The following is a 21,523-nucleotide window of genomic DNA, read 5'->3' as shown; positions in this document are numbered from 1 at the left end:
AATGTAAAAAGTTAAAATGTCTCACTACTCAGATCCACTGAGATTTAATTTTTTTACCCCATACAGGTCGTATTTGGCTTGATAATGTCATCTGTTCAGGAAATGAGAAAATCATCTCAGACTGCAAGTCCAGAGGGTGGGGAAACAGTGACTGCACCCATGAAGAAGATGCTGGTGTTATCTGCAAGGATGAGCGGATTCCTGGATTTGTTCAACCCAATACCATTGAGGTGAATAACGATGCAGATCACAGCCTGGCCCACCCCCAAACTGACACTAACAGGAGGGAGTTATGGGACATGGGATCTGTCTCTCCCCTGCAGCTGATGACACAGACAGAAGGGAGCTATAGGACATGGGGTCTGTCCCTCCCCTGCAGGTGACACAGAAAGCAGGGAGCTATAGGACATGTGGTCTGTCCCTCCCCTGCAGGTGACACAGTGACACAGACAGGAGGGAGCTATGGGACATGGGGTCTGTCCCTCTCCTGCAGGTGACACAGGCAGGAGAGAGCTATGGGACATGGGGTCTGTCCCTCTCCTGCAGGTGACACAGGCAGGAGAGAGATATGGGACATGGGGTCTGTCCCTCTCCTGTAGGTGACACAGGCAGGAGAGAGATATGGGACATGGGGTATGTCCCTTCCCTGCAGCTGATGACACCAACAGAAGGGAGCTATAGGACATGGGGTCTGTCCCTCCCCTGCAGGTGACACAGAAAGCAGGGAGCTATAGGACATGTGGTCTGTCCCTCCCCTGCAGGTGACACAGTGACACAGACAGGAGGGAGCTATGGGACATGGGGTCTGTCTCTCCCCTGCAGCTGATGACACCGACAGAAGGGAGCTATAGGACATGGGGTCTGTCCCTCCCCTGCAGGTGACACAGAAAGCAGGGAGCTATAGGACATGTGGTCTGTCCCTCCCCTGCAGGTGACACAGTGACACAGACAGGAGGGAGCTATGGGACATGGGGTCTGTCCCTCTCCTGCAGGTGACACAGGCAGGAGAGAGCTATGGGACATGGGGTCTGTCCCTCTCCTGCAGGTGACACAGGCAGGAGAGAGATATGGGACATGGGGTCTGTCCCTCTCCTGTAGGTGGCACAGGCAGGAGAGAGATATGGGACATGGGGTCTGTCCCTCCCCTGCAGCTGATGACACCGACAGAAGGGAGCTATAGGACATGGGGTCTGTTCCTCCCCTGCAGGTGACACAGACAGGAGGGAGCTATAGGACCTGGGGTCTGTCCCTCCCCTGCAGGTGACACAGGCAGGAGGGAGCTATAGGACATTTTGTCACCTGCAGGGGAGGGAAGGACAGACACAGAAATAAGGGAGCTATAGGACATGGGGTCTGTCCCTCCCCTGCAGGTGACACAGGCAGGAGAGAGATATGGGACATGGGGTCTGTCCCTCCCCTGCAGGTGACACAGGCAGGAGGGAGCTATAGGACATGGGATCTGTCCCTCTCCTGCAGGTAACACGGGCAGGAGAGAGCTATGGGACATGGGGTCTGTCCCTCTCCTGCAGGTAACACGGGTAGGAGAGAGCTATAGGACATGGGGTCTGTCCCTCCCCTGCAGGTGACACAGGCAGGAGGGAGCTATAGGACATGGGGTCTGTCCCTCCCCTGCAGGTGACACAGGCAGGAGGGAGCTATAGGACATGGGGTCTGTCCCTCCCCTGCAGGTGACACAGGCAGGAGGGAGCTATAGGACATGGGGTCTGTCCCTCCCCTGCAGGTGACACAGGCAGGAGAGAGATATGGGACATGGGGTCTGTCCCTCCCCTGCAGGTGACACAGACAGGAGGGAGCTATAGGACATGGGGTCTGTCCCTCCCCTGCAGGTGACACAGGCAGGAGAGAGCTATGGGACGTGGGGTCTGTCCCTCTCCTGCAGGTGACACAGTGACAGTAGGGAGCTATGGGACATATGTCATTGACTTTCTTTGATATGAGAAATAATTTATGACCTGTTTGTTGTACAGACAGAGCAGCGTCAGGTAGAGGAGGTACGCCTTCGGTCTGTTGTTACCAATGCGAAGAAGCGCCTCCCAGTAAGTGAGGGGATTCTGGAGATTCGACACAGGAATTCGTGGGACCAGGTGTGTGATGTCGGATGGACACAGAAGAACAGTTATGTCATTTGTGGGATGCTGGGATTTCCATCAGACAAGAAAGTGAACAAAAATTTCTACAAGTAAGAAATTAAAGAGAGTGCGACTGACAGTAATGGTGTGTACGTCACATAACACCTGAGTGTGTGACAGTAATGGTGTGTACGTCACATAACACCTGAGTGTGTGACAGTAATGGTGTGTACGTCACATAACACCTGAGTGTGTGACAGTAATGGTGTGTACGTCACATAACACCTGAGTGTGTGACAGTAATGGTGTGTACGTCACATGATAACACCTGAGTGTGTGTGTGTGACAGTAATGGTGTGTACGTCACATGATAACACCTGAGTGTGTGTGTGTGTGACAGTAATGGTGTGTAGATAACAACTTTCTGCTTAAGTATGCGACAGGGTGCTCTCCTCCATCCTCCCCGACTTGGCTCAGCACAGCCCCCAGTCCATACATGGAAGCATCTGGGTCTCAGCAGCAGGTGGGTCGGTCTCGGCGGCACGGGTCTGGGCACGGGTAGTCACAGGGTTAACATCAGCGGGACCCATTGGAGCGTAGGCAGAAACAAGGGGGGCCAAGTCATTTCCAAGGAGAACATCAGCTGGTAAATCCTTCATGACCCCCACATTCACATGTCTAGTGCCCACTCCCCAATCCAAATGTACCCGGGCAACAGGTAGGCGGAACACAGCGCCCCCTGCTACCCTCACAGCCACAGTGTCTCAGTTGTTCTGGTTCTCGGACACCAAGTTCTTTTGGAGCAAGTTCATGGTAGCACCAGTATCCCGTAGACCACTGACCCCCTTCCCATTCACTTTAACTTTCCAACTAAAAGAAAAAAGGGCAAACAGGACTCAAGTGCAATAAAACACACAGTGGCACCAGCGCTCTAAAATTCACACTTACAATGTTTATTAATAATAAAAGCACTTAGAAACAATCATCAGCAAACGGCTTTCATCCTTTAAGTCCCCAATACTCAGCTGCTCGAAACCGCTCTCCCTTCTGTGGTTATACAGTCTGTTTCACACGTCCACCGGAACTTAGAATGTTTTGCTGCTCAAGCTACGGAAGCCCTGTATGTCCAAGAAAAGTAAGCGTATTCCTCTTAGAACACTTGGGACTACGGATCCTCTAGATGGTCACAAATCCTCAACGATTACCCCAACGCGTTTCATCTGCTACCGTGCAGACTTCCTCAAGGAGAACAGTCTGTTTCACACGTCCGGTGGACGTGTGAAACAGACTGTATAACCACAGAAGGGAGAGCGTTTTCGAGCAGCTGAGTATTGGGGACTTAAAGGATGAAAGCCGTTTGCTGATGATTGTTTCTAAGTGCTTTTATTATTAATAAACATTTTAAGTGTGAATTTTAGAGCGCTGGTGCCACTGTGTGTTTTATTGCACTTGAGTCCTGTTTGTGCTTTTTTCTTTTAGTTGGAAAGTTCCTGCTCTACTACAAGCGGTATGAAGGATACATTTGGCAAATAAGCAGCAGAGGTCTCAAGTGGGATATAGATTATTTCATCCGGAGGTGGTAATATATATATATATATTTTTTTTTTATATTTTTGTTTCATATATTTGGGTCATTCTTATTTTTTTATATTGGTATATACCAGTTTGTTATTTTTATTTTGGTTTATATGGTTATATGTGTTATTCTTGTTAATTTTAGAAGTTAAGTGAGTGGGTTAGTTACAAACTTTATTTATATTTCCTAAGAGTGTTAGCGCCATTGCATTTCTCTGTGTGTCCATTCACTTTAACCAGTTGCCGGTGCTGTTGTCGGTTATCCCGGTGGGCAGCTTGCACGGGATCTGCTTCATGTAGGATGCCCCGGCATCCTTCCTCCTCTACGCAGTGGGCAGCAGGCTGAGGGTTACGTGGGTTTCCGCTGGCGGGTCTCCTCCAGGACTGTACTTGGTTCGCTGTGTTTAGGGGACACTCTGGTCTTTTGTGCCCTAGTTGCTTACAACCAAAGCACCGAATTTGCTGTGAGTAGTCCCGTGAGTTGAACCGGGCTGTCTGAGGATAGTTCATGGCTGAAGGCGGTGTGGTAGAGCGGTGCGCCGGGGGTTGGTAACTGGTAGCTGCTGGGGTGACTGTGGGTCTGTACTCCACTCTGACAGGGGGCTTAGTGGTAGCAGTGTTCAGTTTGTGGGCATCCGCATACTCATCTGCCAGACGAGCAGCTTCATGCAGGGTGGAGGGTTTACGGTCCTGAACCCACTCTCTAACTCCTGCGGATAACTTGTCTAAGCAATGCTATAATTATGAGTACACATAATAATATGACCGTGTCTGAGTGTGGGGGCGGTGTGTGATAGCGCCTTAGTGAGGGGACTTTCCTGTAGTATAATGTCTGAGTGTGGGGAACATTGAGTACACATAATAGTATGTCTGTGTCTGAGTGAGGGGGCGGTGCATGATAGCAGCTGAGTGAGGGGGCGGTGCGTGATAGCGGCTGAGTGAGGGAGCGGTGCGTGATAGCGGCTGAGTGAGGGGGCGGTGCGTGATAGCGGCTGAGTGTGGGGGCGGTGCATGATAGCGGCTGAGTGTGGGGGCGGTGCATGATAGCGGCTGAGTGAGGGGGTGGTGCATGATAGCGGCTGAGTGAGGGGACTTTCCTGTAGTATAATGCCTGAGTGTGGGGAACACTGAGTATACATAATTGTATGACCGTGTCTGAGTGTGGGGGCGGTGCATGATAGCGGCTGAGTGTGGGGGCGGTGCGTGATAGCGGCTGAGTGAGGGGGCGGTGCGTGATAGCGGCTGAGTGTGGGGGCGGTGCATGATAGCGGCTGAGTGAGGGGGCGGTGCATGATAGCGGCTGAGTGAGGGGGCGGTGCATAATAGCAGCTGAGTGAGGGGGCGGTGCGTGATAGCGGCTGAGTGTGGGGGCGGTGCATGATAGCGGCTGAGTGAGGGGGCGGTGCGTGATAGCGGCTGAGTGAGGGGGCGGTGCATGATAGCGGCTGAGTGAGGGGGCGGTGCGTGATAGCAGCTGAGTGAGGGGGCGGTGCATGATAGCAGCTGAGTGAGGGGGCGGTGCCTGATAGCAGCTGAGTGAGGGGGCGGTGCGTGATAGCGCCTTAGTGAGGGGACTTTCCTGTAGTATAATGCCTGAGTGTGGGGAACACTGAGTACACATAATTGTATGACCGTGTCTGAGTGTGGGGGCGGAGCATGATAGCGGCTGAGTGTGGGGGCGGTGCGTGATAGCGGCTGAGTGAGGGGGCGGTGCATGATAGCGGCTGAGTGAGGGGGCGGTGCATGATAGCGGCTGAGTGTGGGGGCGGTGCATGATAGCGGCTGAGTGTGGGGGCGGTGCATGATAGCGGCTGAGTGTGGGGGCGGTGCATGATAGCGGCTGAGTGAGGGGGCGGTGCATAATAGCAGCTGAGTGAGGGGGCGGTGCGTGATAGCGGCTGAGTGAGGGGGCGGTGCATGATAGCGGCTGAGTGAGGGGGCGGTGCGTGATAGCGGCTGAGTGAGGGGGTGGTGCATGATAGCGGCTGAGTGAGGGGGCGGTGCGTGATAGCAGCTGAGTGAGGGGGCGGTGCATGATAGCAGCTGAGTGAGGGGGCGGTGCATGATAGCAGCTGAGTGAGGGGGCGGTGCGTGATAGCGCCTTAGTGAGGGGACTTTCCTGTAGTATAATGCCTGAGTGTGGGGAACACTGAGTACACATAATTGTATGACCGTGTCTGAGTGTGGGGGCGGTGCATGATAGCGGCTGAGTGTGGGTGCGGTGCGTGATAGCGGCTGAGTGAGGGGGCGGTGCATGATAGCGGCTGAGTGTGGGGGCGGTGCATGATAGCGGCTGAGTGAGGGGGCGGTGCATGATAGCGGCTGAGTGAGGGGGCGGTGCATGATAGCGGCTGAGAGAGGGGGCAGTAGTTAGCCGTATGGGATAATGCTGTCTTTTAGCTCAGAAGTAAATCATTGTGATCCCATAAACAGTGCAGCCTTAAAATACCACAACTTGAACAGAATATAATATAAAGCATAAAATAACATTTCAAATAAACACAAAGAAAAATCATAACATCAAGCAACATTCTTCATTAATAACATAAGACCACAACTCTGTCCTGTCTGTCCTCAGCGTCCCTTACGCCAGCTCAGCGGGGGAAGATCATTATTAAACAAAGGAATCGGATATCATTGGTTTGGGTGGCTCAACCCCCCCCCCCAAAAAAAAAACAACAACAAAAAAAATTATATATAAAACTGTTCCACTGGTCTTCCGATGTCTTAGTATTGAACATACATTTTCTCCCAATCACTTATCAATGCAAAATTAGCCTCGCACAACTCATATTCTCACAACACTTAAACCTGAGATTTTATATTTTCATAGGTAATAAACTGTCAAACCTATAATCATTTGTTACCTGTGTGTGTGTCATTGTCATATACTAATGCATTACCTGTGTGTGTCATTGTCATATACTAATGCATTACCTGTGTGTGTGTCATTGTCATATACTAATGCATTACCTGTGTGTGTCATTGTCGTATACTAATGCATTACCTGTGTGTGTGTGTGTGTGTGTCATTGTCATATACTAATGCATTACCTGTGTGTGTGTGTGTGTGTGTCATTGTTGTATACTAATGCATTACCTGTGTGTGTGTGTGTGTCATTGTCGTATACTAATGCATTACCTGTGTGTGCGTCATTGTCATATACTAATGCATTACCTGTGTGTGTCATTGTCGTATACTAATGCATTACCTGTGTGTGTGTGTGTCATTGTCATATACTAATGCATTACCTGTGTGTGTGTGTGTGTGTGTGTGTCATTGTCGTATACTAATGCATTACCTGTGTGTGTCATTGTCGTATACTAATGCATTACCTGTGTGTGTGTGTGTGTGTGTCATTGTCGTATACTAATGCATTACCTGTGTGTGTGTGTGTGTGTGTGTCATTGTCTTATACTAATGCATTACTTGTGTGTGTGTGTGTCATTGTTGTATGCTAATGTATTCTGTGTGTGTGTGTGTGTCATTGTCATATACTAATGCATTACCTGTGTGTGTGTGTCATTGTCATATACTAATGCATTACTACCTGTGTGTGTCATTGTCATATACTAATGCATTACCTGTGTGTGTCATTGTCATATACTAATGCATTACCTGTGTGTGTGTGTCATTGTCATATACTAATGCATTACCTGTGTGTGTGTGTGTGTGTGTGTGTCATTGTCATATACTAATGCATTACCTGTGTGTGTGTGTGTCATTGTTGTATGCTAATGTATTGTGTGTGTGTCATTGTCGTATACTAATGCATTACCTGTGTGTGTGTGTGTCATTGTCATATACTAATGCATTACCTGTGTGTGTGTGTGTCATTGTTGTATGCTAATGTATTGTGTGTGTGTGTGTCATTGTCATATACTAATGCATTACCTGTGTGTGTCATTGTCATATACTAATGCATTACCTGTGTGTGTGTGTGTGTGTGTGTGTGTGTCGTTGTATGCTAATGTATTGTGTGTGTGTGTGTCATTGTCGTATACTAATGCATTACCTGTGTGTGTGTGTGTCATTGTCATATACTAATGCATTACCTGTGTGTGTGTGTGTCATTGTCGTATAATAATGAATTACCTGTGTGTGTGTGTCATTGTTGTATGCTAATGTATTGTGTGTGTGTGTGTCATTGTTGTATGCTAATGTATTGTGTGTGTGCGTGTGTCATTGTTGTATGCTAATGTATTGTGTGTGTGTCGTTGTCATTGTCGTATACTAATGCATTACCTGTGTGTGTGTGTGTGTGTGTCATTGTCGTATAATAATGCATTACCTGTGTGTTTGTGTGTCATTGTCGTATACTAATGCATTACCTGTGTGTGTGTGTGTGTGTCATTGTCATATACTAATGCATTACCTGTGTGTTTGCGTGTGTGTGTGTCATTGTCATATACTAATGCATTACCTGTGTGTGTGTGTCATTGTCGTATACTAATGCATTACCTGTGTGTGTGTGTGTGTGTCATTGTCGTATACTAATGCATTAGTATACGACAATGACACACACAGGTAATGCATTAGTAGAGGACAATGACACACACACAGGTAATTCATTAGTATATGACAATGACACACACACACGCAAACACACAGGTAATGCATTAGTATACGACAATGACACACACAGGTAATGCATTAGTATACGACAATGACACACACAGGTGTGTGTGTCATTGTCGTATAATAATGCATTACCTGTGTGTGTGTCATTGTCATATACTAATGCATTACCTGTGTGTGCGTGTGTGTCATTGTTGTATGCTAATGTATTGTGTGTGTGTGTGTGTGTGTGTGTCATTGTCATATACTAATGCATTACCTGTGTGTGCGTGTGTGTGTCATTGTTGTATGCTAATGTATTGTGTGTGTGTGTCATTGTTGTATACTAATGCATTACCTGTGTGTGTCATTGTCGTATACTAATGCATTACCTGTGTGTGTGTGTCATTGTCATAAACTAATGTGTTACGGTACTAACAGGATACCAAGGGTTAATACCAGATGGAAGATGCCCTGAATGTGAGATCAGCAACTCACAACCCAGCTAATTCCCCCCTCAAACATGAGACCAGGCTCCACATTGAAGGTTAAAACAGAATGCAATTTATTGAAGACTAGATGCCCAGTATTTATGCAGGTCTTACTCCTAGATGGGGGGTTGAAAGAATATTGTACATTAGATAGAGGGAAAACGCCCTTTGACATGCCACAATAGAATTACATTACTTAAGCAGATAAACAATTTAGTCTTTCTTATCACTTAGGCGTCTGCTCTCTGGATGTGATTAAATAATGTGAATGTTTATCACTAAACTTAATTACAACACACAATAGCTGATGCCAGCAACCTTGTATTTAGAAAATAGCTTCTTAAAGCTGAACAAAGTTAACTCTTTCAGTACTGACAGAAGGGTCTGTCACATAGCTCCCCCCTTGTGGAACACTCCGGCAAACCCGGCTTGACTCTTTGGCGGGTCAACCTGGGGATGACCGGACTAGGAGGTGGTAGGCATGTCAGTTCGCCGGGGCAATCCATCTGTATTCCCGTTATGAGAGAGAATTCCTGCCCGTATAAATAAGGGTTCAACTTCTTCAGTGCCCAGACTAGGGCTAAACAGTCCTTCAAAAACTCATCAGCTTCTTTACGAGTTTTTTGTACCTGCTCTTTATAGGTATCCACAATCCCTTCATACTGACATAGGGTGCCCTTGAGTTGCTGCACCTCACTATGAGCCAGCGTCAGCTTCTCCTCCAGTGTCGCTAAGTTTGTCTTTAATGTTTCATGTTCCACTCTCAAGCTGGTGTTTTCTGCAGTCTGTCGGTGCAGCTTATCTAGCAAAGATTCCCGTTCTAAACGTGCTTTTTCCTCTGCGCTCCTCTTCTCTCCCGCTAGCACTGTTACGTGATTGTTTAACGTGACCATTTTATTCTCTACTTGACTCTTCTCCTTCATCAGCGCATTGTAACAGGACTTCCACGTATCAATAGCGGATAGAGATTTACTGAGCTCAGCGTCCTGGGGCTTAGCAGCAGGTGGGTCAGTCTCTGCTGCACGGATCTGAGCACGGGTAGTCACAGGGTTAACATCAGTGGGACCCATGGGAGCATAGGCAGAACAATGGGGGCCAAGTTATTTCCAAGGAGAACATCAGCAGGTAAGTCCTTCTTGACCCCCACATTCACAGGTCTAGCGCCCCCTCCCCAATCCAAATGTACCCTGGCAACAGGTAGGCGGAACACAGTGCCCCCTGCTACCCTCACAGCCACAGTGTCTCCAGTGTGCTGTTTCTCAGACACCAAGTTCTTTTGAAGCAAGGTCATGGTAGCACCAGTATCCCGTAGACCACTGACCTCCTTCCCATTAACTTTAACCAGTTGCCAGTTATTCCGGTGGGCAGCTTGCACGGGGTCTGCTTCATGTAGGATGCCCCAGCATTCTTGCTCCTCTATGTAGTTGGCCGCAGGCTGAGGGTTATGTGGGATTCCGCTGGCGGGTCTTCTCCAGGACTGTGCTTGGTTCGCTGCGTTTAGGGGACACTCTGTTCTTTTGTGCCCTAGTTGCTTACATCCAAAGCACCGAATAGGCTGTGAGTAGCCCCGTGAATTGAACCGGGCTCTCTGAGGGTAGTTCGTGGCCGGAGGCCGTGTGGTATAGTGGTGCACCGGGGGTTGGTAACTGGCAGCTGCTGGGGTGACTGGGGGTCTGTACTCCACTCTAGAAGGGGGCTTAGTGGTAGCAGTGTCCAGTTTGTGGGCATCCATATACTCATCTGCCAGGCGAGCAGCTTCATGTAGGGTGGAGGGTTTACGGTCCTGAACCCACTCTCTAACTCCTGCTGATAACTTGTCAAAGCAATGTTCCAACAGGAATAGCTGCAGCACCTCTTCCCCAGATATGGCTTGGCACCCCACCATCCAGTGAGCTGCTGTGCGGTGCACCTTACATGCCCACTCAACGTAGGAATCATCAGCCAATTTAACAGTGTCTCTGAACCGCCTCCGGTATGCCTCCGGTGTAACCGCATACCTGGAGAGCAGAGCCTCTTTTACAGTATTATAATCCCCGACTTCCTCATCTGGAATGGCCCGAAAAGCCTCACTGGCCCGGCCGGATAATTTTCCGGATAATATTGTGACCCAGTCCTCTGCGGGTACCTTGTGTAGTGCACATTGCCTCTCAAAATCCGCAAGGTACCCAACAATCTCTCCATCTGTTTCCAGGAAGTTTTTAAAAGCTGCAAAATTTACTTTTCCCTTTTCCACTGGGGTTGCTGTGACTTGGGCTGCTGCAGCGCCGCTTTGGCGAAGTAGGTTGGCCTCCACAGCTGCTCTGACCCGGTCGATAATTTCGGGAGATGGGTTGGGGCCATAATATGCCAGTCTTATTTTAACCGCCCGATCAAAGCTTGCTTCTTCAGGGGTTCTGTCTGATATGCTGGGCCCATTGGTTCCTTCTGTCCCTGGTACTCTTTCCATCTTAGTCAGTATTGTAATAATCCCCCTCTTCCTGAGGTTACTGGCTTGTGTAGTTGCTCTTCTGGGCGATAAGGATCCTCCCGTCGCTTGCCACCAATTGTTACGGTACCAACAGGATACCAAGGGTTAATACCAGATGGAAGATGCCCTGAATGTGAGATCAGCAACTCGCAACCCAGCTAATTCCCCCCCTCAAACATGAGACCAGGCTCCACATTGAAGGTTAAAACAGAATGCAATTTATTGAAGGCTAGATGCCCAGTATTTATGCAGGTCTTACCCCTAGATGGGGGGTTGAAAGAATATTGTACATTAGATAGAGGGAAAACGCCCTTTGACATGCCACAATAGAATTACATTACTTAAGCAGATAAACAATTTAGTCTTTCTTATCACTTAGGCGTCTGCTCTCTGGATGTGATTAAACAATGGGAATGTTTATCACTAAACTTAATTACAGCACACAATAGCTGATGCCAGCAACCTTGTATTTAGAAAATAGCTTCTTAAAGCTGAACAAAGTTAACTCTTTCAGTACTGACAGAAGGGTCTGTCACATAATTCATTACCTGTGTGTGTGTGTGTCATTGTCATATACTAATGCATTACCTGTGTGTGTGTCATTGTCATATACTAATGCATCACCTGTGTGTGTGTGTGTCATTGTCATATACTAATGCATTACCTGTGTGTGTGTGTCATTGTCATATACTAATGCATCACCTGTGTGTGTGTGTGTCATTATCATAAACTAATGCATTATCTGTGTGTGTGTCATTGTCATATACTAATGCATTACCTGTGTGTGTGAGTATCATTGTCATATACTAATGCATTACCTGTGTGTGTGTGTGTGTGTATCATTGTCATATACTAATGCATTACCTGTGTGTGTGTGTGTATCATTGTCATATACTAATGCATTACCTGTGTGTGTGTGTCATTGTTGTATGCTAATGTATTGTGTGTCATTGTCGTATACTAATGCATTACCTGTGTGTGTCATTGTTGTATACTAATGCATTACCTGTGTGTGTCATTGTCATATACTAATGCATCACCTGTGTGTGTGTGTGTGTGTATCATTGTCATATACTAATGCATTACCTGTGTGTGTGTGTGTGTGTATCATTTTCATATCCTAATGCATTACCTGTGTGTGTGTGTGTGTGTGTATCATTGTCATATACTAATGCATTACCTGTGTGTGTCATTGTCGTATACTAATGCATTACCTGTGTGTGTCATTGTCGTATACTAATGCATTACCTGTGTGTGTGTGTCATTGTCATATACTAATGCATTACCTGTGTGTGCATGTGTGTGTGTGTCATTGTTGTATGCTAATGTATTGTGTGTGTGTGTGTCATTGTCGTATACTAATGCATTACCTGTGTGTGTCATTGTCGTATACTAATGCATTACCTGTGTGTGTGTGTCATTGTCGTATACTAATGCATTACCTGTGTGTGTGTGTTTCATTGTCATAAACTAATGCATTACCTGTGTGGGTGTGTCATTGTCGTATACTAATGCATTACCTGTGTGTGTGTGTCATTGTCATAAACTAATGCATTACCTGTGTATGTGTGTCATTGTCGTATACTAATGCATTACCTGTGTGTGTGTCGTTGTCATATACTAATGCATTACCTGTGTGTGTGCGTGTGTGTCATTGTCATAAACTAATGCATTACCTGTGTGTGTGTGTGTCATTGTCATAAACTAATGCATTACCTGTGTGTGTGTGTGTGTGTGTTTGTGTCATTGTCGTATACTAATGCATTACCTGTGTGTGTGTGTCATTATCGTATACTAATGCATTACCTGTGTGTGTGTGTCATTATCGTATACTAATGCATTACCTGTGTGTGTGTGTCATTATCGTATACTAATGCATTACCTGTGTGTGTGTGTCATTGTCGTATACTAATGCATTACCTGTGTGTGTGTCATTGTCGTATACTAATGCATTACCTGTGTGTGTGTTTGTGTGTCATTGTCGTATACTAATGCATTACCTGTGTGTGTCATTGTCGTATACTAATGCATTAGCTTTGTGTGTGTTTGTGTGTCATTGTCGTATACTAATGCATTACCTGTGTGTGTGTGTGTCATTGTCGTATACTAATGCATTACTTGTGTGTGTGTGTGTCATTGTCGTATGCTAATGTATTGTGTGTGTCATTGTCGTATGCTAATGTATTGTGTGTCATTGTCCTATGCTAGTGTATTGTCTGTGTGTGTGTGTCATTGTCGTATGCTAATGTATTGTCTGTGTGTGTGTGTGTCATTGTCGTATGCTAATGTATTGTGTGTCATTATCGTATGCTAATGTATTGTCTGTGTGTGTGTGTGTCATTGTCGTATGCTAATGTATTGTGTGTCATTGTCGTATGCTAATGTATTGTCTGTGTGTGTGTGTGTCATTGTCGTATGCTAATGTATTGTGTGTCATTGTCGTATGCTAATGTATTGTGTGTCATTGTCGTATGCTAATGTATTGTGTGTCATTATCGTATGCTAATGTATTGTCTGTGTGTGTGTGTGTCATTGTCGTATGCTAATGTATTGTGTGTCATTGTCGTATGCTAATGTATTGTCTGTGTGTGTGTCATTGTCGTATGCTAATGTATTGTGTGTCATTGTCGTATGCTAATGTATTGTCTGTGTGTGTGTCATTGTCGTATGCTAATGTATTGTGTGTCATTGTCGTATGCTAATGTATTGTCTGTGTGTGTGTGTGTCATTGTCGTATGCTAACGTATTGTCTGTGTGTCTATAACTTGTGATGTCTGCTTTCAGGGAAGACAAAAAATCAAACACCAAAAAGGAAACACACAAAGTAAATGGTTTGATCCCCAGGTAAAGCAATCTGGGCTGATTTTTAGTAGTAAATGTTTTATACAAACACAGAATAGAAATGTGTAATGACATTCATAGCATCACATTATTTTGTCCCTATATCTCCTCAATCAAAGCCTCTCCTCAGTCTCTTTAGCCTCTCCTCAGTCTCTTTAGCCTCTCCTCGGTCTCCTTAGCCTCTCCTCGGTCTCCTTAGCCTCTCCTCGGTCTCCTTAGCCTCTCCTCAGTCTCCTTAGCCTCTCCTCAGTCTCCTTAGCCTCTCCTCAGTCTCCTTAGCCTCTCCTCAATCAAAGCCTCTCCTCAGTCTCTTTAGCCTCTCCTCAGTCTCTTTAGCCTCTCCTCAGTCTCTTTAGCCTCTCCTCAGTCTCCTTAGCCTCTCCTCAATCAAAGCCTCTCCTCAGTCTCTTTAGCCTCTCCTCAGTCTCCTTAGCCTCTCCTCAGTCTCCTTAGCCTCTCCTCAGTCTCCTTAGCCTCTCCTCAGTCTCCTTAGCCTCTCCTCAGTCTCCTTAGCCTCTCCTCAGTCTCTTTAGCCTCTCCTCAGTCTCTTTAGCCTCTCCTCAGTCTCTTTAGCCTCTCCTCAGTCTCCTTAGCCTCTCCTCAGTCTCTTTAGCCTCTCCTCAGTCTCTTTAGCCTCTCCTCGGTCTCCTTAGCCTCTCCTCAGTCTCCTTAGCCTCTCCTCAGTCTCCTTAGCCTCTCCTCAGTCTCCTTAGCCTCTCCTCAATCAAAGCCTCTCCTCAGTCTCTTTAGCCTCTCCTCAGTCTCTTTAGCCTCTCCTCAGTCTCTTTAGCCTCTCCTCAGTCTCCTTAGCCTCTCCTAAATCAAAGCCTCTCCTCAGTCTCTTTAGCCTCTCCTCAGTCTCTTTAGCCTCTCCTCAGTCTCCTTAGCCTCTCCTCAGTCTCCTTAGCCTCTCCTCAGTCTCTTTAGCCTCTCCTCAGTCTCCTTAGCCTCTCCTCAGTCTCCTTAGCCTCTCCTCAGTCTCCTTAGCCTCTCCTCAGTCTCCTTAGCCTCTCCTCAGTCTCTTTAGCCTCTCCTCAGTCTCTTTAGCCTCTCCTCAGTCTCTTTAGCCTCTCCTCAGTCTCTTTAGCCTCTCCTCAGTCTCCTTAGCCTCTCCTCAGTCTCTTTAGCCTCTCCTCAGTCTCCTTAGCCTCTCCTCAGTCTCTTTAGCCTCTCCTCAGTCTCTTTAGCCTCTCCTCAGTCTCCTTAGCCTCTCCTCAGTCTCCTTAGCCTCTCCTCAGTCTCTTTAGCCTCTCCTCAGTCTCCTTAGCCTCTCCTCAGTCTCTTTAGCCTCTCCTCAATCAAAGCCTCTCCTCAGTCTCTTTAGCCTCTCCTCAGTCTCTTTAGCCTCTCCTCAGTCTTTTTAGCCTCTCCTCAGTCTCCTTAGCCTCTCCTCAGTCTCCTTAGCCTCTCCTCAGTCTCTTTAGCCTCTCCTCAGTCTCCTTAGCCTCTCCTTAGTCTCCTTAGCCTCTCCTCAGTCTCCTTAGCCTCTCCTCAGTCTCTTTAGCCTCTCCTCAGTCTCCTTAGCCTCTCCTCAGTCTCCTTAGCCTCTCCTCAGTCTCCTTAGCCTCTCCTCAGTCTCCTTAGCCTCTCCTCAGTCTCCTTAGCCTCTCCTCAGTCTCTTTAGCCTCTCCTCAGTCTCCTTAGCCTCTCCTCAGTCTCTTTAGCCTCTCCTCAGTCTCCTTAGCCTCTCCTCAGTCTCTTTAGCCTCTCCTCAGTCTCCTTAGCCTCTCCTCAGTCTCCTTAGCCTCTCCTCAGTCTCTTTAGCCTCTCCTCAGTCTCTTTAGCCTCTCCTCAGTCTCCTTAGCCTCTCCTCAGTCTCTTTAGCCTCTCCTCAGTCTCCTTAGCCTCTCCTCAGTCTCTTTAGCCTCTCCTCAGTCTCCTTAGCCTCTCCTCAGTCTCCTTAGCCTCTCCTCAGTCTCCTTAGCCTCTCCTCAGTCTCTTTAGCCTCTCCTCAGTCTCTTTAGCCTCTCCTCAGTCTCCTTAGCCTCTCCTCAGTCTCCTTAGCCTCTCCTCAGTCTCCTTAGCCTCTCCTCAGTCTCTTTAGCCTCTCCTCAGTCTCTTTAGCCTCTCCTCAGTCTCTTTAGCCTCTCCTCAGTCTCCTTAGCCTCTCCTCAGTCTCTTTAGCCTCTCCTCAGTCTCTTTAGCCTCTCCTCAGTCTCTTTAGCCTCTCCTCAGTCTCTTTAGCCTCTCCTCAGTCTCTTTAGCCTCTCCTCAGTCTCTTTAGCCTCTCCTCAGTCTCTTTAGCCTCTCCTCAGTCTCCTTAGCCTCTCCTCAGTCTCCTTAGCCTCTCCCCAGTCTCCTTAGCCTCTCCTCAGTCTCTTTAAGCTATCCTCAGTCTCTTTAAGCTATCCTCAGTCTCTTTAAGCTCTCCTCGGTCTCTTTAAGCTCTCCTCGGTCTCTTTAAGCTCTCCTCAGTCTCTTTAAGCTCTCCTCAGTCTCTTTAAGCTCTCCTCAGTCTCTTTAAGCTCTCCTCAGTCTCTTTAAGCTCTCCTCAGTCTCCTTAACCTCTCCTCAGTCTCCTTAACCTCTCCTTAGTCTCTTTAAGCTCTCCTCAGTCTCTTTAAGCTCTCCTCAGTCTCTTTAAGCTCTCCTCAGTCTCTTTAAGCTCTCAGCCACATCTACATCTTTCCTCAGACATGACTTCTTAGCTGTCCCCATTCTTGCAAGCATCTATACCACTTTAACAATCACAATGTACCCTGTACATCACTGGTTGTTAAGGGTTTTCTTGGTTATAATATTTCAACACGTTGCAGAATTGGACAGAACACCGGCTCAGACCTTTATACTTTAGACATGAAATCTGTATTGTCCCAATGACTGAGGATTGGCCTGCAACAAGTAATGCCTGGAGGTTTAAAGTTCCAATAGGGTTTTAGTCTTTTACTTGGCAATAGAAAAAGGCTCCACAGTTTATTATAGTAATCAGTAATCTTAGTTGTAAGGAGTCTTAATGGGGTCATTGTCTCACTCACCATAGACTTTAGTTTGTAAAAAGGGTCCCTGGCTTTTCTGCCTTCCAAGTGCAGCTGGAACTGCCATGATGGGGCTCTGGGTGTAGATCCGGCTGTCAAACACGTTTGGGGAGTAAGATCGCAGCTGTCAGGGTTTTCTGTCCCTTTGTTTTATTTGAAGAACTGAGGGGTAGTGATGTCGCAAACAGTTCGCCGGAGAACAGTTCCCAGCGATCTTAGATTGTTCGCGTTCGCCGCGGCGGGCGAACATATGCGATGTTCAATCCGCCCCCTATTCGTCATCATTGAGTAAACTTTGACCCTGTATCTCAGTCTGCAGACACATTTCAGCCAATCAGCAGCAGACACTCCCTCCCAGACCCTCCCAGCTCCTGGGCAGCAGCCATTTTAGATTTATTCTGATCCTGCATTCTTAGTGAGAGGAGTGATAGTGCTGCTGCTGGTGATTTTATAGGGAAATTGATAGCTAGGCTAGTGTATTTAGTGTCCACTACAGTCCTGAAGGACTCATCTGACCTCTGCTGTAAGGACAGCACCCCAAAAAATCCTTTTTAGGGCTAGAACATCAGTCTACTAGTGCAATCGAATTGCAGTTGCCTGCCTGCCAGCGTGTGTGCCAGGCCCACTTGCCAACTAGTGCCACCAATCATATTTGTTATAACAGTATTGTAAATATTTAAAAAAAAAACTTTTTTGACTGTGAAACATCAGTCTGCTAGTGTAATCTAATTGCAGTTGCCTGCCTGCCAGCGTGTGTGCCAGGCCCACTTGCCAACTGGTGCCACCAATCATATTTGTTGTAACAGTAGTGTAAATATTTAAAATAAAAAAAATTTGGACTGTGAAACATCAGTCTGCTATTGTAATCTTATTGCATTTGCCTGCCTGCCAGGGTGTGTGCCAGGCCCACTTGCCAAGTTAGTGGCACCACTCATATTTGTTGTAACAGTAGTTTAAATATTTAAAAAATAAACATTTTTGACTGTGAAACATCAGTCTGCTTTTTTGTGTCAGGCTCACAGCGTATACTGTGCCCACTTGCCCAGTGCCACCACTCATATCTTGTTTAATAGTAGTGTAAGTGTACATTTAAAAAAAAAATGACAGGCAGAGGCAGGCCACCCCGCAGGTGCCATCGTGGTCGTGGTGGTGTGATTCCCTTTGACCCTACAACTATGCACAGTGTTCAGAGGCCACGTGCCATGAACCCGAAAAGTTCTGAGGAGGACCTAGTTGAATGGCTAACACAGGACACCCAATCTTCTACAGCTTCCGCTACTAACCTTGACGCACCATCCACCTCCAGCTTAGCTTCGGGCACCTCTCAAGTGGCCAGTGCCACTTGCCCGCCTGCCGCCACCACCAACACTAGCACCACAGCCGCTTCACTTGATCTGTCAGAGGAGTTATTGACACATCAGTTGGAAGAAATGAGTGATGCGCAACCATCATTGACAGAGGATGTAGATAACAGTGATATGTCTCAGTCAGGCAGCATTACAGACATGGACGTACGGTGTGATGATGATGGTGATGTTGTACCCGCTGCTGCTTCCTTTGTTGATTTGTCAGATACAAGTGAAGCGGTTGATGATGATGCGTCCGTGGATGTCACGTGGGTGCCCGCTAGAAGAGAAGAAGAAGAGGGGGAAAGTTCAGATGGGGAGACAGAGAGGAGGAGGAGGAGACGAGTTGGAAGCAGGGGGAGGTCGTCGCAAGTAGCTAGTGGCACAGTCAGACAGCATGCATCAGCACCCGGGGTCAGCCAGACAGCACGCCAATCAACACATGCTGTTGCCACCACCAGAATGCCGTCATCGCAGAGCTCAGCAGTGTGGCATTTTTTTTTGTGTGTCTGCCTCTGACAACAGCGATGCCATTTGCAACCTGTGCCAAAAGAAACTGAGTCGTGGGAAGTCCAACACCCACCTAGGTACAACTGCTTTGCGAAGGCACATGGTCTCACATCACAAACACCGATGGGATGAACACATGAGTAGAAGCAGCACACAAACTCAAAGCCGCCATCCCCCTCCTGGTCCAGCATCTTCAGCCACGTCAACCACTGCTGTCCTCCTTGCCCCCTCTCTACCATCCGCCACTCAGTCTCTCTTGCGTAGCAGTTCCTGGTCATCTGCTCACAGTCAGGTGTCTGTCAAGGACATGTTTGAGTGTAAGAAGCCAATTTCCCAAAGTCACCTCCCTGCCCGGCGTATGACAGCTGGCTTGTCTGAACTCTTAGCCCACCAGCTTTTACCATACAAGCTGGTGGAGTCTGAGGCGTTCAAAAAATTTGTATCTATTGGGACACCGCAGTGGAAGGTACCCGGCCGAAATTTCTTTTCACAAAAGGCAATCCCCAACCTGTACACGATTGTGCGAAAGGAAGTAATGGCATGTCTGGCACACAGCGTTGGGGCAAGGGTCCATCTGACCACTGATAGCTGGTCTGCAAAGCATGGTCAGGGCAGGTATATCACCTACACTGCGCATTGGGTAAACCTGCTGATGGCTGCCAAGCATGAAATGCGTGGCTCTGCAGAGGAGTTGGTGACACTGCCACGACTTGCAGGCAGGCCTGCTGCTACCTCCTCTACTCCTCCTACTCCATCCTCTTCCATAACCTCTTCCTCGGCTGAGTCCTCTTCTGCTGCTGCGTCTTGCTCCACATCAACGGCAGATCCCCAGGTACTATTCAACATCCCGGATACAGCAGTGTCACGCCGTCTTGGGGTTGACTTGCCTGAAAGCCGAGAGTCACACCGCACCAGCACTCATGTCCGCCCTGAACGCACAGGTAGCTCAGTGGCTGGCTCCGCACCAACTGGAGATTGGCAAAGTTGTTTCTGACAATGGAAGTAATTTGGTGGCGGCATTGAAATTGGGCAAGTTGACACATGTGCCGTGCATGGCACATGTGTGTAATTTGATTATACAACGCATTGTGCATAAGTACCCAGGCTTACAGGACGTCCTGAAGCAGGCCAGGAAGGTGTGTGGCCATTTCAGGCATTCCTACATGGCCATGGCGCACTTGTCAGATATCCAGCGGTGAAACAACCTGCCAGTGAGGCGCTTGATTTGCGACAGCCCGACACGTTGGAATTCAACACTCCTAATGTTCGACCACCTGCTACAACAAGAAAAAGCTGTTAACGAGTATTTGTATGACCGGGGTGCTAGGACAGCCTCTGGGGAGCTGGGGATTTTTTTGCCACATTACTGGACGCTCATGCGCAATGCCTGTAGACTTATGCGTCCTTTTGAGGAGGTGACAAGCCTAGTCAGTCGCACCGAAGGCACCATCAGCAACATCATACCATTTGTTTTCTTCCTGGAGCGTGCCCTGCGAAGAGTGCTGGATCAGGCCGTAGATGAGCGTGAAGAGGAAGAGTTGTGGTCTCCATCACCACCAGAAACAGCCTTATCAGCATCGCTTGCTGGACCAGCGGCAACGCAGGAAGAGGATTGTGAGGAAGAGGAGTCAGAGGAGGAATGTGACTTTGAGGAGGAGGAGGAAGACCAAGCACAACAGGCATCCCAGGGTGCTCGTTGTTGTCACCTATCTGGTACCCGTGGTGTTGTACGTGGCTGGGGGGAAGAACATACCTTCAGTGAGATCAGTGAGGACGAGGAATGGGACATGATTAGCTCGGCATCCAACCTTGTGCAAATGGGGTCTTTCATGCTGTCGTGCCTGTTGAGGGACCCTCGTATAAAAAAGCTGAAGGAGAACGACCTGTACTGGGTGTCCACGCTACTAGACCCCCAGTATAAGCATAAAGTTCCTGAAATGTTACCGAATTCCCGCAAGTCGGAAAGGATGGAGCAGTTCAAAAATAAATTAAAAAGTATGCTTTACACAGCGTATAAGGGTGATGTCACAGCACAACGGGAATCTAACAGGGGAAGAGGTGAAAGTAATCCTCCTCCTCCCACGGCAGCAAGGACAGGACGCTTTACAGACGTGTTGTTGATGGAGGACATGCAGACCTTTTTAACTCCTATGCATCGTCACAGCCCTTCGGGATCCAGCCTCAGAGAAAGACTCAACCGACAGGTAGCAGACTACCTCGCCTTAACTGCAGATCTCGACACTCTGAGGAGCGATGGACCCCTTGACTACTGGGTGTGCAGGCTTGACCTGTGGCCTGAGCTATCCCAATTTGCAATCGAACTTCTGGCCTGCCCCGCTTCAAGTGTCCTTTCAGAAAGGACCTTCAGTGCAGCAGGAGGTATTGTCACTGAGAAGAGAAGTCGCCTAGGTCAAAAAAGTCTTGATTATCTCACCTTTATTAAAATGAATGAGGGATGGATCCCAGATGGTACTGACATTGTGCGATACATTCGAGTAAAAAAGGCCTGATGAGATGAGCTGCCTTGGGCTACAAATGATACACACGCTGCTGTATTTTATCTTCGGATGACTTGCGTGACTTACCCGCCAACAACTAGGGTTCAAGCCGCAATGTTTTAGGGCACTTTCTGCCTGGGAAACAAACATCAATTTTTCTGGCCGCTGCTACA

The 21,523-nt window shown here is 47.7% G+C and overlaps 1 protein-coding gene across 1 annotated transcript in view; it reads left to right on the top strand.

Moving 5' to 3' along the window:
- The window catches only part of LOXL3 (lysyl oxidase like 3), a 427,846-nt gene that overhangs the window by 196,040 nt on the left and 210,283 nt on the right, over nucleotides 1-21,523 (top strand). Inside the window, exons 3-4 of the mRNA XM_053700379.1 lie at nucleotides 67-230; nucleotides 1,989-2,200. Coding sequence (XP_053556354.1) covers nucleotides 67-230; nucleotides 1,989-2,200 — 376 coding nt within the window. The remainder of the gene's footprint in view (nucleotides 1-66; nucleotides 231-1,988; nucleotides 2,201-21,523) is intronic.

This window comes from Bombina bombina, chromosome 2 (assembly GCF_027579735.1).
Source record: "Bombina bombina isolate aBomBom1 chromosome 2, aBomBom1.pri, whole genome shotgun sequence".
Lineage (NCBI taxonomy): Eukaryota > Metazoa > Chordata > Amphibia > Anura > Bombinatoridae > Bombina > Bombina bombina.
Note: the sequence above shows the minus strand (reverse complement) of the source record. Positions and strands in the feature narration are given on the sequence as shown.